This window comes from Enoplosus armatus, chromosome 4, assembly GCF_043641665.1.
Source record: "Enoplosus armatus isolate fEnoArm2 chromosome 4, fEnoArm2.hap1, whole genome shotgun sequence".
Lineage (NCBI taxonomy): Eukaryota > Metazoa > Chordata > Actinopteri > Centrarchiformes > Enoplosidae > Enoplosus > Enoplosus armatus.
In genome coordinates, this window is record NC_092183.1 from 8,532,196 (window position 1) to 8,549,231 (window position 17,036).

At 39.0% G+C, this 17,036-nt stretch overlaps 1 protein-coding gene across 2 annotated transcripts; it reads right to left on the reverse strand.

Moving 5' to 3' along the window:
* Positions 1–267: 267 nt before the first annotated feature.
* Positions 268–12,372, reverse strand: kcnip3b (Kv channel interacting protein 3b, calsenilin). 2 transcript variants are annotated; one of them, XM_070903684.1, is made up of 7 exons: positions 12,267–12,372; positions 4,165–4,289; positions 3,977–4,046; positions 2,891–3,069; positions 2,194–2,298; positions 2,024–2,086; positions 268–315 (listed from the first exon to the last, which is right to left on the reverse strand). In XM_070903684.1, exons 1-7 carry the CDS (start codon positions 12,370–12,372, stop codon positions 268–270), a joined length of 696 nt encoding a protein of 231 aa, XP_070759785.1. The 2 variants fall into 2 exon arrangements, with proteins under 2 accessions (XP_070759785.1, XP_070759784.1); XM_070903683.1 differs by lacking the exon at positions 12,267–12,372 and adding an exon at positions 5,962–6,073.
* Positions 12,373–17,036: the final 4,664 nt, after the last annotated feature.

Below are 17,036 nucleotides of genomic sequence, written 5' to 3' on the forward strand. Positions count from 1 at the left end.
AACTCACTATGATAGATGGGAGTTTTACCCAGGAAGCTCTTCTTCTGTCTGTCAGCAGTCCTTTTAATCCAGAAGCAGATACGGCTAAAGAAGCATGACGAGAAATAGAAAAAAAAAAAACAGTTCTTGTATCTTTACAGTACCTACATTATATGCCAGGATGAGTTTGAGGTGTGGGTGAGGTGCATGGGTGTGCTGTGTTTGTGTGTGAGTTGTGCCCGTGATGATGATAATGAAGGACAAAACAACTGAGAACATCCTGATTCCTTATATCACATTCTCAAACAGCTGCATGGAGTTCATGATGTTCTCATCCTGGAAGAAAAAGAAAAGAAAAGACAAACTTTTGTCACCAGAAGTCTGAAGTAAACAAAAGCTCAGCTTCAGGACATAATACGTATTTTTATCAAGGGGCGACAAAGTAGTTTCGAGTCACATCTTTCTAGACAAAAGTGATTAATTCAATATTAGTAATTATGGATATAACCTGTAACACTAAAACATCCACTTATCTGCAATTATAAAGTATATATTTTCAGTTTAAATACACACTGTGCTTTCACATGTACGCATCCTCCATCTTTAAATCCTGCACACTGTATTTAGACATGTATACATGCATATACTGTATGTAACCACCCACTGAATGTATGTAAAGTAATCTAGTACTTTACCCATTCACTATTTATTCCTTTGCAGTATTTGTATTTGTTTACAATCTACAGAACACTTGACTTGTATAGACATTGTATGTTGTTGGTCATCGTTACTTTTTATATATATAAGCGCATATGTTAACTGATATTAATTATGGCCCCAATATTATTTAGGATGAAGTTAGTAGTTACCTTTTAACATTACAAATGTTGAATCTAGATAAGACATGACCAACGCTGCAACTTATTTTTGTTTGTACGTGAGATGATTTTGGACCTTGCTTCTCCTGAAGTGATGTTATCACTGATACAGATGATAAACTGAACGTTATGGGGCACTGTAGTTCCCCACAAATATATGTTGTTGTTGTTGTTGTTGATGTGGTTTAGTGCTGTATTGTTAGTGCTGTATAATGTTTTTTACTTTTTGTATAATCCTGCTTAAATCTAAAACTGAAGCCCTTTTTAGTTTAGAATAGAGAGTTGAGACTTAAGACAACAGAGAAAAGTAGATTTGGTTGCTACATGAAAAATGTACCAACATAGAGTTTGTGGTTTGTGATAATTCAAATGTGCTCTCAAATTTCAGTCCTCTAGCACCTTAGCACTACTGACATTTTTGTAATTTGTGAATATATAAAAAATCTACATTTTTGAGGGAACAATTGCAAAGCTCTCTCTTATCATTATTTAAAAATGTACTGGTTTTACTATTAAAGTTTTGTCAATTCACCTTAAAGAGTAGCTAAATTATTTGTTTCATTCCTTTGGTCCTTTTTGATGGAGGCATGTTAGAACAGCTGCAAGGTTGCACCAGATTTATTGCCCAATGTTTGAGTTTGGGGTCAACTAAACACAGAGATAGATCATCTCAAACTGAATATTTACTTACTATCTATATTATCTGCTAACCCCCATGCTGATGTTTACAGGACGACCAAACCCAACATGGTTCAATGTCAGCCCTGAACTACTTATGAAGTCTGAAAAAAAACTGTCCATCACATCTTGTACAGTAATTGTACATTATAGTTTTGTTCCATGTGTGTCTAGAGTGATTGCATCACATTGAACATCAAGTGTTAAGAAAGGAAATTAGGTTTAATCTTGTTTGATCATGATCAGATCAGAGTGATCATGTGAATAAGAGATGGTGGGAAATAGTGCTAGAATAAGAAGAGAAGATGTTACAAAGTGAGGTATTTCTCGGAAACATGAGTGATGCTTTACTGTAAGTGGATCATCTTAGTCAGTACATGTTTGAACAGTGACATCATGTTGAGACCTTGACCTGTTGTACACTATTTGTGTTGCTGAGTAACTGTCTGTGTTATCTGTTTGTGCGTGGGACTGGGTGAAAAAGTCACCTTCTGACAGGTTTCAATGAACTCTTCAATGGTCACGACACCATCTCGGTTTTTATCCATTTTCTGTGGGAAGAAGAAAAAATCAACACAGCAGAGAGGAAGGACACATTAGTGAGAGCTGTGTAATCTTCATTTGAGTAGAAACGTTTATATTTGTGTGCATTCAGAACCTGGAAGAACTTGTCCACGTGTTCATAGGGTGCTTCATCTCGCACACAGGGGTAGGTGTACCTCCCCATCATGTCATAGATGGACTTCATAATGGCCAGCATCTCCTGAAGAAGGAGAAGAGGACAGACGCAAAGTGAAAGAATTAAAACAGAGCTGAGTACAACAAATGACACTCACTTTACAAACATGGACGAGGCAAGTTTAAACATAGGATGTCCCATGAATTATGTTGTGTGCCCCTCAGCACAGTCCCCCCCCCATTTTCACAAAACAAATGGTGGATGGTTGAGTTTTCGTACATGACACATGGACGAAGAAACAACTGATGTGGCTCCACTCCTTGAGTTATTTGATATTAAACTATTCAATAGTAAAAGTGCAAAAGGGTCTAATGTTGTTGTAACACAAGCAGCTGTACAAGAGTTGCGTTTAAATAAAAACACAACATAAAAAATTTGGTATGACTGTGAATCATACCCTTAAATGTCTTTAATATTGGACAAGCAGTAGGTGTCCCGGTAGCCTAGTGGTCCAGACTCATAATGGTACCACGTAACTGCAACTTTTTTTGGTTTGATTTATTTTATGTCACCCCCTTTCCCCCCGTGCCTCCTGTAAGTCTAAACTGTCCTCTACGCCTGAATTCATTTAACTTTTCATTGTCAAAAAGTTGCACATCCCATAACCCACACACACCTCTTTGGTGATGTAGCCATCCTTATTAATGTCGTAGAGGTTAAAGGCCCAGTTGAGCTTCTCAGTGACCGAACCTCTGAGCAACACCGACAGGCCGATGACAAAGTCCTCGAAGCGGATTGAACCGTTTCTGTCGATGTCAAATGCGTTGAACAGGAAGTGAGCGTAGGTGGTTGCATCTGTGGACAAAAGAAGTCGTGTTTGCAGATTTAGTGGACTGTATTTTGCCAAAGCACCCAAAAGAGCAAAAGAGAGAAAATGATTGGGGTGGGGAGGAAGGTTGGACCTTATGATTTACTTTTTAAAAATTGACATATTGGTTCTATGAGCTACTTGGAAATAAAGCCCTGATACAGAGGCAGGACTGTTGTCTTCTGCTGAGGTACTTGTACTTTACTTGAGTATTTTCATTTAATGCTACTTTACTTCTATTCCACTAAATCACAAAGGGAAATATTGTATTTTCTTGACAGCTGTAGCTACTTGATCACTCTTTAAATTATGATGGATGGTTCCCTGCAAAATTCACTTGTTGTTCATTTGTTTTCAGAAAATATTTTTTTTAGGAACCAAATTATAGCCAGAATGGTCTTCATGACATTAGGGCTTTTGCACTGTGAAAGATTGAACTTCCCAACACAACATAGTTAAAATCAGACCAGCTATAACAGGAAAATGCTACTTATACATGAATGCATCAGTGACATTAATCCAGTAATATAATCTACATATAACACATAATACTTTTGATACTTTATGTAAATTTTGCTGAAAATACTTCAGTACTTACACTTGTTATCCTTTTATTTAAGTAAAGGGTCTGTATACTTCTTCCAACACCTTCATGATGTAACATATTTTTGACTATTTCGATCTATTCAGTCTTTTTTTATGGTAAATCTCAGAAAATTATGAAATAAAATATAAATTTGGGACATGGGAAAATTAAAGACGCTCCCTTGCTTCAACAAAAAGAAAAAATACATAACCCTCCTCCCTTTTCTGACCCCACCTTCCCCTCTAATAATTTTCATACAGTCCTGAATAAGAAAGGACAAGAGAGGAGAGATTGTTTTAACGTCTAACCTCCTTGGGGAAAGAACTGAGAATAGATGGTCTTGAATGTCTCCTCATCAACCATCCCACTGGGACACTCCTGCTCAAATGACGGAGAAAAAATAGAGATATATATTAGAATAATTCATGTCTATATAAAGCATAGTAAAGGTGGTAAAGCAATGGAGACCGTCTCATCAGCCGGCAGCCGGACGTACGTTCTTGAAGCCTCGATAGAGAGACTGAAGCTCCTTCCTGGTGAACTTGGTCTGAGCCTGCAGCTGGTCCAGCCCCTCCGGCTGGTGACGCACCGTCGACAGCTCCAGATCACTGTCGCTGCTGTCTGTGGGAGAAAGAGAGAGAGAGAGGAAGGGATGGATAGACAGACAGGAAGAGAGGAAAGAAAGAAAGAGGGAGAAGTGTCGTAGAGAGGGAAAGATGAAGAGGAAAAAGAGGGAGGATGGGGCAGACTTTGAGCGTGTGGATGCAGGTCAACATTCAGGGAGGGGCGGGATCACATATTCAACAAGGAGGCATTTGTTATAGAGCAGGTGGGTAAAACGTGCAAGTTTAAGAGAGAGATTTAGCATTTAGAGGCAGGCGAACGAGGGAGTGAAATGGAAGAGGAGGTACTTTCTTTATGGCGGAAATGTCACAAAACAAGTGTCGTTTTGATCTGTTCACTTTCAAAAAAAGAGCCACAGCAGAAAATCTGAATTTGAGAAGAATTCAGTTTTTACTCACAAATCACAAATACACAATTAAGTGTTGTGATGTCATTGGTTACCAGTTGACACACACACTAAGAGAAAGCACTGCACGAGTGGGGAAAAAGGAAGACATAAAAAAAAAGGGAGGGAGGTTTTCTGAAAGTTAGTTTTATTGTTACCATACTCACCATCTTTAGACAGAGAAGAGAGGAGGAGGAAGAGGAGGAGGAGGGGTGTTGATGGAGTGAAAGAGAGTAAATGGAGAACAGTGAGAGAGCGATAGTAAGAGGAAGAAAAAAACAAAACAAAGAAAACAAGTCAGAGAGGTTTATACGACGGGCGCTGAGCAGCCCAGAGGAACCGACTCAAGTTATATTCTGATAAAACATCAAACAGAGCAGTGAAATATGTGTGGATCAGTTCTTCAGCCTTCATTTCAAACTATAAAGTGAGCAGGAGACAGCAGGAGATGACCTCTGACCTCCTTCACCAGATGAAGACTCCCACTGATACAAATCAAAAGCAGGTTTCCCATGTTGCTCTTTTCTAAACTAGAACAAGACTCGTAAACTTGTAAATAGCATCCACTCCAACTTCCAAGTCGTAATTATGAGCGGGAACGTTTTTCTGAAAGCTCTGATATATCAGACTAAACAAATATGGACGCCTCCCATCAGCCAAAGACCATAGTTCAACGTAATTAAACCCACATTAAATGGATATGGTTTTATATTGTCAATGCACAGTATCTTGATGATATGAACACTCGCAAGTCATTAACATGGAAATCTTTCCCATTTCTAACATCCACCCTGAAGTGCAGTGAACTCTATGATTACATGGTTTTATTGTACTTTTGTAATACTTGTAGGTAAGTACAGCTGGAATCCAAACCAGCCCTGTACTTTTGTGAAAAACTGGGCTCCACCAGAGCCTATTTGTTTTCTTTTTGCACTTGATTTAAATAATGCATCTGAGCCCCAAATGTACAGATGTAAGATATGACTGGCTCATAAGTAAATTAAACACTTATAAAGAACACTTCCTGAAGTACATTAAAATGACACATGTTTGAGTAGTTTTAGACCACGAGAGAAGTCGAGAAGTATCGAGAGGAGAAGTAACAATATTATTTACACCTTTTGCACGACTACTTCTACTCCTCTCATGACTTACAATTATCCAGACTTGGCTCAGACAACATTCACAAATATCGACAAGTGGATAAAAGTAAAACATTTCCCTTCAGCCTCCCTGCTCCAACCTGGGAGCTGGGCTCATTGCCCAGCTCCCAGGTTGCCTCACCTGTCTCAGTGATGTCGATCAGGCCCAGCAGGTGCATCAGTTTGAGGAACATGATCACCAGGCAGACGATGCCAACAGTCTGGAGTCCCTCCGTCTCCCACCTCACGCTCATCTTCCCCTCTTCTTCTACCTTTTCCTCCAGGGTCCCTTTCTTTCTTTTCCTCCACTACATTATTGGACTTTCTATACACCTTTCTTTCAGTCCATCTGTCTGTTTCACTCTCTCTCTCTCTGTTCTTCTTCTCTTTCCCTTCTTGTCTCAGAAACAGTGTCACTCACTCATCCTTCCTTTTCTGTCCGTTTTTTCCCCCTGCCGTTTCTGTTACTTTATTTAGCTCTTCCCTTCTGCCTTTTTTTTTTAATTGACTGCCTTTTTTCCCCCACCTCGTGCTCTCTCCTGCTCTAATGGATCTTTCAGGATATTCTCCACAACTAAGAGCAGGATCTGATGGTTCAACTCCTTTATTAAGGCCAAGTGGATCAGATTATTGCTGTAAAAATACATCCAAAGAGAGAGAAAAAGAGAGAAAGAGAGAGAAATCCCTCCTAAAAATCTGGACTACCACGTTAATCCATGGGAAATCCAATCAGATAGAGAGGAAGCTCTCACATGTAGGTTTTTTTTGGCAGAAGCCATTGGGATTCCTCCAATGAATGGTATTCCTCTAGTTGGTGACAAAACTCTTAAATCAAATAAAAAACAACATCAAACATGTATCCAGAGGTGATATGTGTCACAAAATCCTCCACTGCCTGAATGACTGATGCTCTGCAACTCCCTCCTCTGTTTCCTCCTTCCATCTCACATCTTATTTTCTGATAATTAACCTGTGAACTCCCGAGGAACTCGAGAAAGCTGCATTTCTACCTTGATCATGAAAACAACTGACTAAAAAACACAGTAAGAAAAAAGCGAGGCACTGAATACAGAAGCTTTAAATGGACAAGAATTGATTTTACTTTTCTAAATGTGACATACACAAAACGATTTTCCTTTAAGGAATGAGAGAGGGTGGTGACAGAGGTCAACAGGTGCCCTGAATCCCATGTTCCCAATCAGCTCTGTGATCCACTTTCTAATTGTTCCCCTGTCTCTCCTGGGGTCCGTAACACAGATTTAATACTGTGTCACACACTCACACTCATGTAATAAAGAGAAACAGTGAGCAAACGCTCCCTCTAGTGGAGAAACACAGTGTGCCGGCACAGGAGGTTTTTGTTTTTATCACAATGCGAACAAGTAACTTCATCCTACACGCAGAACAAATCTTCTTTCTTTCTTCTCTATTGACAGTTAAAGTCTCTGTGCATATGGTTTACCCAACCATATTTATCCAATCTCAGACTGTATCAATAAAAACCTATAGATAGAAAGACATTTTAATGTAAATCTTTGTATTATTAATGCAATAACCCTACTTAAACATCAATGTTTCATTTCATTTGCAGAGACCTGATAGCGTATGATAATGTTATATTTGTATTTTACTAAAAAAGAGCACTGTCCTTTCACCGACTTATCTTTTATTGATCTTCAATTCGTAGCGTCTTGTAGGAGAATATTTACTTACATTTATAACTGAAAAACATGCAGATAGTCAGAACCCCCCCCCCTTAACATTACCTGCAGACTTCCTCTCAGGATGTATACAGCCCCAACAAACTCCACCAATAAGATGGGGTGGACTGAACAGGGCCTGAGAGGCGAAGCCCAGGGCAACAAAAGCAAAATTAGGATTTAATAGTTAATATATGCAATCTTTTAATAGTTTCCTCTAGAAATACCGATCATCAGTTCGAGCAAAATTAATATGCTCACAGAGGAAATGCTACTTCTCAGATTTAACACCAACATTATGTGATTATCTTGTATTACAGGGTGGGAAAAGCAAGGGATATTATCTAATTTAAAAAATCTAAATGAGAAAAAACAAACAAGGAGGAGGAGGATTTATCTGGTGGCCAGTATAACTGATGTACAATCTTAAGATTCTGTGACTTTGGCTTTGCAGTTTTAGGAAATTGATGGATGGTTGGATGTCTCTATCACTCTGAATGGACGAATATAATCTTTCGTACACATTATAAGTAATCTGTTAAATCTATTTGACAAACATGGAAATGAGCAAACAAGTCACAGACGAACAAATTAAACTACTTATTCCCTCCCGGTCTCTTTACAGTATATTGATGTTACTCACCACTAAAATATCCTGCATGAGAGTCAAATGTGGAGTAAAAATACCAGATATTGGTATCAGAGAGCCTCAGAATAGGACTCGTACATCTCTAAAGACAAGGCTACCTCTGGCATCAGATGTCATCCCAAAATAGGACCAAGTTGGACTGAACCCAAAATCGACATCAGAGCAGAGGACAGGACTGAAACAACAATCAAAGGCGGTTTTTGTTTGAGATCATTTAACTGGACACGCACAGACATGTGGACAAACACAACTACACACACACACACACACACACACACACACACACACACACAACTGTGTGCATTTTGTTGTGAAGCAACATCAAAGCATCTTTTCTTGAGTGCTGATGATATAAATAATGCAACAAATAAGCTACCAGACCTTGCTGATTGATAAAGGACGTCTAATGCACTGCTGATGCTAAATGCAGAAAATCAAAAATCCCTTCCAGACATATTTTATTAAATATAAAAAAATAATAATTTGTTGGATAGGGTTTCTCTACAAAACACAACATCAATAACTTACAAATTCTTAAAATGACATCTGCTCTTTCAGTGCAAAATCCAGAATATATGAATATTCAAATATCTAAAAATGACGGCATTTTTATACATTAGCCCACAAATTCAGTTTCAAAGGGGATATAAAATTAAAAACTAAAATCTTCACTGTATTAATAAAAATTCACATTTTATACGTCAATACTTCAATTAATTTCATGTCAATTGTAACTCCCTACATTATAGTGTAAAACATTGTTTCAAAGCCCTCTCTAAAAAGGTGTGTAAGGTTTGTAATTCTAAATCCCTTTATTTAATTTTTTTCCCCCTAAAAACATCACACGAATATCAGAATCAGCCTAAAAAAAACCAACAAGTGGAATATGTGTGTAATTTTAGATAGAGCTGAAACAAGGAGTCAATCAAACGTCAGTTAATCAATTAGTTGATCAACAGACAACGAATTAGCAACTATGTTGTAACAATTTTTCTAGCAACTTTTACTTTTTTTTTGAGTAGATTCTTCTAGCAACCAGGTTCCAGCTTCTTTAAAGTGAGAAAAGCTACCTGAAGACGTCATCTACGTCACTATTTGTTTATGTTTTCATGGAGCAAATAATTTATAATAAAACGCATGGTCACATCACCTACATGGGCTCCCTGTCATATTTCAAATTGATTTTTAAATGTTATTGCTCTCTTTTAAGGCCTTAAACAACCTTTCTCCTAAATACATCTACAATTTATTGACCTGGTATGTGCCATGTCGACCTCTAAGACAACCGCACAGTCGCTCCTGTTTGTTTCCTTATTTTTTCCTACTTTTCTCCTTTATTCCTTTATTTAACTCAGTACTTTTTAAAATACTGACTTTTGAAGTTGCGCCCTCTCTAAACATGCTGGTGGAAAACATTTATTTTTGTATAATTTCCCCCCGGGGATCAAGTATTTCTGATTCTGAATCTGATAGCTTCTTTTAAATCTCTTCTTAAAACATTTCTCTTTGTGAAAGCTTTTGGAAATGTTGTATATAAATGCTGTATAAATAAAGTTTTATTACTATCAAACACCTCAAATTCCCAGAAATACATCTGAGGACATGACCTTAGTGTCCCCAGTTGTAGCTAAGGCCTCGAGCTACAGGTGAATCACAAAAAAACATGATATACTGAAGAATAATCTCAAAAATAGAAACAGAAATTACAATATCAAATGCCATAATGCAAGTTCACAGACAAACTGTAGATGTACCTTCAACAGGCAAGAAACATCACAGAATAGCTCATGAATGACTGCAGGACTGAATCAGCACCACAGTGAGAGTCTCGATAACATCATCACAAAGCTGATATTTATAGCAGGGCTGCATTTGGAGTCTATTTCTATCCAAGGCCAATCAACAGGGAGCACCAACATCATGACGCGTGAATCCTGAAAACGTACGGCGGCCTTATGAGCTACTGAGACAGGCGAGCAAAATGTAAAATATCTGCTGCCAAATAGTTAGACATGTTTAGGCTGATGAGAAGATGCTCAGGCAGATGAGATAATGACACTGCAGTTGGATAATTAGTCCCACTGGGAGGCGATGAAGTAATCTGGATGAAGGCACATGATGAGAATTTCAGAGGCTACTGAGGGATGGCCAGTGTCCTTCAGGGTCCTGGAGGAGTACTCCTGACTCCATATTTAAGCGGCCTCAGAGAAAGCCTGTTCGATACCGCATGTATAATTGATGTGAAGTAATGCTAGACTGGGGTGTAGGCCCTGCCACAGTGGGAGGAGGAGGAGGAGGAGGAGGAGGAGGGAGGAAGGAGGGTGTCTTATTGGAGGTATTGGAGAGATTGAGAGGAGTGATAAATTATGAAAGGACATTACTGGTGTTTTTGTTGAATTTATTACTCATGATGCTGAACCATATGAGAAGCACTAATGTGCTGACTGGAGCCTTCCTGCTGTAATTGTCTTGGCACATTGACTGCAGGGCACTCTGACGGGCTGGCCTTCAGCCCAAAACTCTCATCAAAGGGAACTGCACCCTTCAAAGAGCAGTATCTGATGGCTCTTCTACAGTCACAAATGTCCATCAAGGGTTTTATGGTACATCTCTTAGTAGACAAAATAAAACATCCCATTAACCTTTTCCCACTCTGATGCCAAACATAGATTTACTGATAGTCCGGAGCTATTATATCAATAAACATCATCAAAACATAATAACAAGTGGCACTGTATGGCACTATAGTGTAGTGTAGTGCTGACAGGGAACGATGGGACAGAGCGAGGAGAGATGTAACCCTGTATATTTATTTTATTTATTCATTCTTACAGGGACAATGTAAATTGATCAATATCACTGTAAATGTACTAAAAGGCAAAAAATATTGTCCCTTAAATTAGCCATTAAAACATTAAACTAGGACACCCCATCTTGTTCTTGTTCATCATGTTTTATATACTACTCTTATATTGTGTCTGTATTTTATGACTCGCTTTTGTCTTTTATTGTAAAGCACTTTATGACGCATGAACTAGACAGTGTAATATAAATAAAATTTACTTTACTTACTTTGTATAGGAGGCAATGTGGAAAAATAACGACTTGATCACAGTGGTAGAAGTTTTCTGAAGTAAAACTATCAATACTACAAAAATGCTTTCAATATCACTCAAAATGCTGATGCATAATTCAATCTATAACTATGCATGATATTTTAATTCAAATTAAAAGGAGAGGATACTGTATATGGAAAAACATGGTGGCTAATGCCGTGTGGTCAGTTAGAGATGCAGTAGGAACTATTATTATTATTATACACCAACTTACATAAAATGTGTCTCATGGATGATTTATGTTCATGTTCTGAATTATGTTAGAAGTGTAAAAATGAAGCAGGTACTTTCCTTCATTTAATGTTGGAATATTCTTTTGGCTCTCCTTTTTGGAAATGAGCAATCAAACGTTCTGCAGAATGATTGCATAAAACCACCACAGCCAGCTGTGTTTACTCAGAGGCTGGTCTCTCCTGCGACAAGTTATATCTGAACAAGAATTTGGGCTTGCATTGGCTTTAAAAGCTAAAAAAATGCAAAATGTCCACCGTTAATGAGCTAAAAACTGCCCTGTTATTTCTTTCTTTTTTCTTTTTTTTTATAGCTTTTTTCAGATAATCCAATGGGTTTTTCCAGCAGTTTATTTATCTTAAGAAGCTGAAGACGTTTCTCAGCCCTGAAAGGAACTTTATCTTTCCGTTTACCACCAAATTTGGAAATACAACAACGTAAGATTATAAACTCAACCTAAATGTTTTGACAGACGTATAACACTAGAGTTCAATAGACAAAACTTCAATGTTTACTTTAATCCCCACTCCTCTCTATTTAGCATCTATATGCAGTATATAATCATTTAATAAATGGTTTAAGGCACAATATATGGTAGTTGTAAGCAGATGTAAGTGTTTATCAATGTATTTGTCAACAACTATAACTCATCCTGTGGAGGCTGGTCTACAAACAGATTATTATAATGACAACATAATAAAACTCAGTAGTAAGGTATCTGTCAGTAGAGGGGCCTCAGGTGGGCCCTTACCTTCAAATGAGGACATGGGCTCCAAGATGCCAAACTGCTTGAGAACTGCCATGAACAGGATGATGACCACGCCGACGGCAAACAGCTCCATGCCCTGGATCCCCATGACGTCAGGACTAGGGGGGCCCACTCAGGGCCAAGCCTGCACAAAAAGGCCTGGCCCCCGGGGAGAGACGAAAGGAAGCCTGGGCCGGCCCGAGTGAAGCTGGGCCAGGCAAGGCAACAACAAGTGTTTTCAGCAGAGGGAATCAGGAATCAGTCTGGTTGGTGGGTGACTGCATGGGTTTGTTTCCAGGCCCAGGGGACAGCATGAGAGCCAGGCCAGCGAGCTGGATGAAGGCTGCTCTAATGTCAACACTGATGCTGAAGTGGAAAATATGTGGAAGCCGACATATATGGAAAACCTCCCTCTCTGGACCCATGAGGGAAAATGGGGGTTGTGGCACGAGCCATTTATTACAGTGCATTAAACAAGACGTTTAGAGTCACTTTTCAGACTTTCCTCCAGCTCGCACTCTCCAGAGCTCAGACTGGCAAAGACACAAGTTACTGCTCACCCTCTTAATCCAAACAGCTATTATCAGTCCTCGCGTCATAGTTTACGCTCATAAATTACATCGTGGTTTTAGATGAAAATGTCTTTTGGGAAAAGCAAAGAATTTGGTACTGACTCAGTGTCCATTTTGGGAGAGAGTCCGGGTGAGTACAACTGACTCATTAAAATACATCAGAGAACAGAACATGAAATACCCGAGTCTACTCATCGTCCATGCCATAAAACGGCAAAACAACATTAGCAATTATAAATAAATTACCCCATTATATCACCGACCACACAAGCAGTTTCTGAAACCTCAGCTGTGGAACAAAAACATACTGTAAATACTGTTTATCTGCAACCCGAGGACAATCTGACTTTCTAGTTTTTGCTGCATCTGCTCACAATATTTAGGATGAGATAATCTTTTAAAACAAATCTGTCAGTCTAGATACAAAAAAATGAATTTCATACAACGTGAAAACTGGGTAGAATAAATCTGCCAAATAATCAAAAAAACAAATGATCAGGCATTTACTTATGGGACTTATGTTTTAAATCAACCAAATAACCACTTTTCCTGCTGTATTTCTCGCACAACTGTCTAATTTCTAATTCCCCCCCGGGGATCAATAAAGTATTTCTGATTCTGATTCTGATTCTGAACAGTCAGTAATCCTCAGGTCTTTTCGGCACGGACTTAATTTAACCGTAAATAGTTACATTTAGCTTCTGAGTTGCTGTCCCATCTGATTCAGTCCACTTCACTGTTTGTCCAAATCCAGCTCCAGATATGGAAGAGTATGGCCCTGGAGAGAAGGCACTCGGAGCAGCAGCAGCAGCAGCAGCGTCCAGGGAGGGAAATCCTAAGAAGCTGAGAGGAGCTGTGGGGAATGAAACCTCCTCCTCCCCCGGTGTCTACCTCCTCTGCACATACTTTTCCATCACTCCCTTCTCTCTCTGCAGCTTCCTCAATTTATCTGTTGCTGTTTTGTTGCAACTTCTCCTCACTCGACTCAGTTAGTCAGCGCTCCCTCTGGCAGAGGTTTAAAACTGAAGTGTCCTGTCCACCCTGAACCTTCCACCCGTCCTGTCCTTCTTGTGGTCTCTCCTTACTCCACTGTACTCCTCCTTTTTCCCCTTCTGTCCATCTGATTTGCTTTTGCGCCCCGGAGCTTGCTGCCTCCTCCCTCCATCCCCTCTGTCATTCCATAACTTTGGCCAACCGCAGACTTTCTCTCCCCCTCTGCTCGACTCCCTCTTTCGCTTTCCTGCTCCAAAGTGTCCTTCCTTGCTCCACCACATCTACCTCTTCAGGGACGGCTTTAGAAATGTTTGAATGGGAGGGGGCAGACTGTGGCACAGCTTTCAAGAAATGGGGCTTTGTTGTAAAGCTGTGGTTCTTAGCAATAATTAACTGAGAGGAACTGAACGCCAAATGAACTGATGGGATTAATGTGATTGTACCTTAAATGAATATATGTGACAAATAAACTTGATTGATTGAGCAACTTCAAATATTATAATATGAAATAATATTAATTAATAGCTGTAATTTGTATTTTGCGTGTCTTTATGGTCGTTTTGCATTACTTGGTCATTTTGCGCCTCTTTTTAGTTATTTTCCTCTCATTTTGCATCTCTGTGGGTGTTTAGTGTTTCTTTGTGGTTGTTTGGTGTTTCTTTGTGATTGATTTGCATCTCTGTGGTCGTTTTGCGTCTCTTTGTCGATGTGTCGTTTTGTAGTCGTTTTTGCATCTCTTTGTATTCATTTGATTGACTTTCCAACAAGAAATGTTAGCATTCCCTTCATACTGAGGTTCTGGTCTAGGATCCCTGGACCTGGGCCTGTACTCACTAATCCAGCTATGATACTAACAAGCCAACTACTTACCACACTCTGACTCTGGCAGGGGGGGCACTAGGGGTTGGGGTCTGTTCCGTCCCTGGCCCCCCTTCTGTTCCTTCCCCTGTCTGCATCTTCCTTAGCCACAACAGTTTGCAGATGAGGAGTGAAGTCAAATTACCCAAATACGTGTAGTGTGGGCATGCACACATACACACTGACACAGAGATCAAATGGCAGGGACACCCAACCTCCCCACACTTCAACTCCTCTGCAGCCCTTTTCCTTTCATCTGTTTTTCCTTTTCTCTGTGAACTGAAGACAGTGTTGGAGTGAAGAAGAAACCCCAAATATAAAAAAAAAAAAATGTATTACTATATTATTCATGTCTCAAAATCTCAATGATTCCTGGAATATATGCAACAGTTTGCCATAGATAACATGGAAAAACATTATTAGAGTGTGTGAGCATGAGTGTGTATAAATGTGTGACTGTGTGTTTAGCAGGTCAGGAGAGGATAACTGATGACTCTGCACTTGCTAATGCATCAGGGTCAGATGGGGAATGGAGATGTGTGTGTGTGTGTGTGTGTGTGTGTGTGTGTGTGTGTGTGTGTGTGTGTGTGTGTGCGCGCGCGTCAGAGTGTGTGTTAATGCATTGACTTGGTTGGAGATAGGAGACACAGATCTCGGGAGGCCAGAGTGAGGGAGATCAATATCTTTGTGGTGAGGTGGTGGCGGTGGAGCTTCCCCCTGTCTTACTGTGCTTCTTACACTTTACCAGAAAAAAAATCTAAATCAACCAGCAGCAATAAAATCTATTTCCAGTCTATACTGTTACTATTGCTTAATAAGTGAGTGTCTGCGGTGTCTTTACAGAGTGGATCAGTTGACAGGCCTTCACACACTAAAAACATACACACACACACACACGCACACACACACGCACACGCACACACACACACACCATGGACGTAGGTACCTGTGTATTGTGTGTATACTGATGCATTAGGGGGAAATCTGTGTATATTTAAGTTTGTTCTCTTGTGTATCAATGCTAGTGTAGTGAGTTTGTGGGGTCTATTGTGTGTGTGTGGTTGTTCCTCTGGGCAGGCCATTAGGACACTAACAGGTTTTTAAAAGGTAGGCTTGGCTCTGCCTGCTGACACAACAGTCAGTAAATAGGGAGAGAGGACCAAGACTGTTTCCTCTCAGTCAGACACATCAGCAATTCACCTCAGTCTTCACCAGAGAGGAAGAGCCGCAGAAATTACACTTCAACATGTGTGGAGGCATTTTTTTTTTTTAAATCAAGAGAAATGACTCCTTGCTTTTGAAATTCCAGCTGTAATATTCTCACATATCTAAATGCAGCTCATTACTTTTGTATGTAACACAAGTGATTCAACCAGCAGTCAATTCATGAAAATTTTATCTAAAAAGTTGTTTTTCTTTTGATCTTTTATGTTAATACAAACAATTCCACCATGGAAAAGTAAAAAATACACAACTAGTAGAAACAACATACAATACAAATATCAAAAGTAAAAGTATGATTACAGCCTCTGGCACCATTTTAATGCATTGTTTAAAAAAAAACCAAAAAAAAAAAAAAAACCCACTAAAGCTCCAGATTTGAAAGAAGGTAAATGCAGAGAGAAAGCCACGCATGAGTCCATTCTCAGTAGATTAATTCTTTGCATTTAACTTTTTATTAATCATTGGTTAATTAAACATTGGTATATGGCAACAAGTACATCTAAATCTAAACCTTTCAGGGTCACATGAGTAGAACTATATGGTGTAGAACATAGAAAATAAATTAATGATTAATGATCTTTTAATAAAAGTAAAAGAACTCATTATGGAGCAAAATGGCCCCTGTGAGTTTTATATTATCATATATATTATTGTCAGATTATTTGCAGTGTTGAGGTTGATAAAATCATCTTATTCCACTCTGTGTCACAGTATCACACATGTATCTGTATCCACTTGTTCCACATCTTCATTTCAGCTCTGAGTGAAAAATTACCCCAAGCCTTATTGTAGATGTCTTGTGCATAATTTTATACTTCATTTAATCCAACCTGGTATCTTTGGAAACTTTGGGATCTCCACTAGAATTTAAAATATAATTCAGTGGGTTTTACCAAAGCTCGGATAAACAACATGAGTTCATAATGACTGATCCACTGTCGGGTCAGTGGGATTGAAGATGTTGATTGAAGATGTTAACTACTTTATATACCTTTGAGTAGATTATTCTATAACAATGAGCCAATATGTATGAAGATAAAATCTTAATCTGAAATGTAACTAGTAACACAGCTGCCAAATAAATAAAATGCACAAAGTACAACATTTGAAACGGAGGAAAGTCATA

Bases quoted from the DNA above. Each gene is read 5' to 3' on its own strand.
- kcnip3b (XM_070903683.1), bottom strand. From the start codon at position 6,073: ATGAGCGTGAGGTGGGAGACGGAGGGACTCCAGACTGTTGGCATCGTC. The intron at 2,299-2,890 runs GTGTGTGTGGGT...CTCCTTCTTCAG, and splicing joins ATGGCTACATCACCAAAGAG to GAGATGCTGGCCATTATGAA. The intron at 316-2,023 runs GTGACTTTTTCA...TTTTTCTTCCAG, and splicing joins TCATTGAAACCTGTCAGAAG to GATGAGAACATCATGAACTC.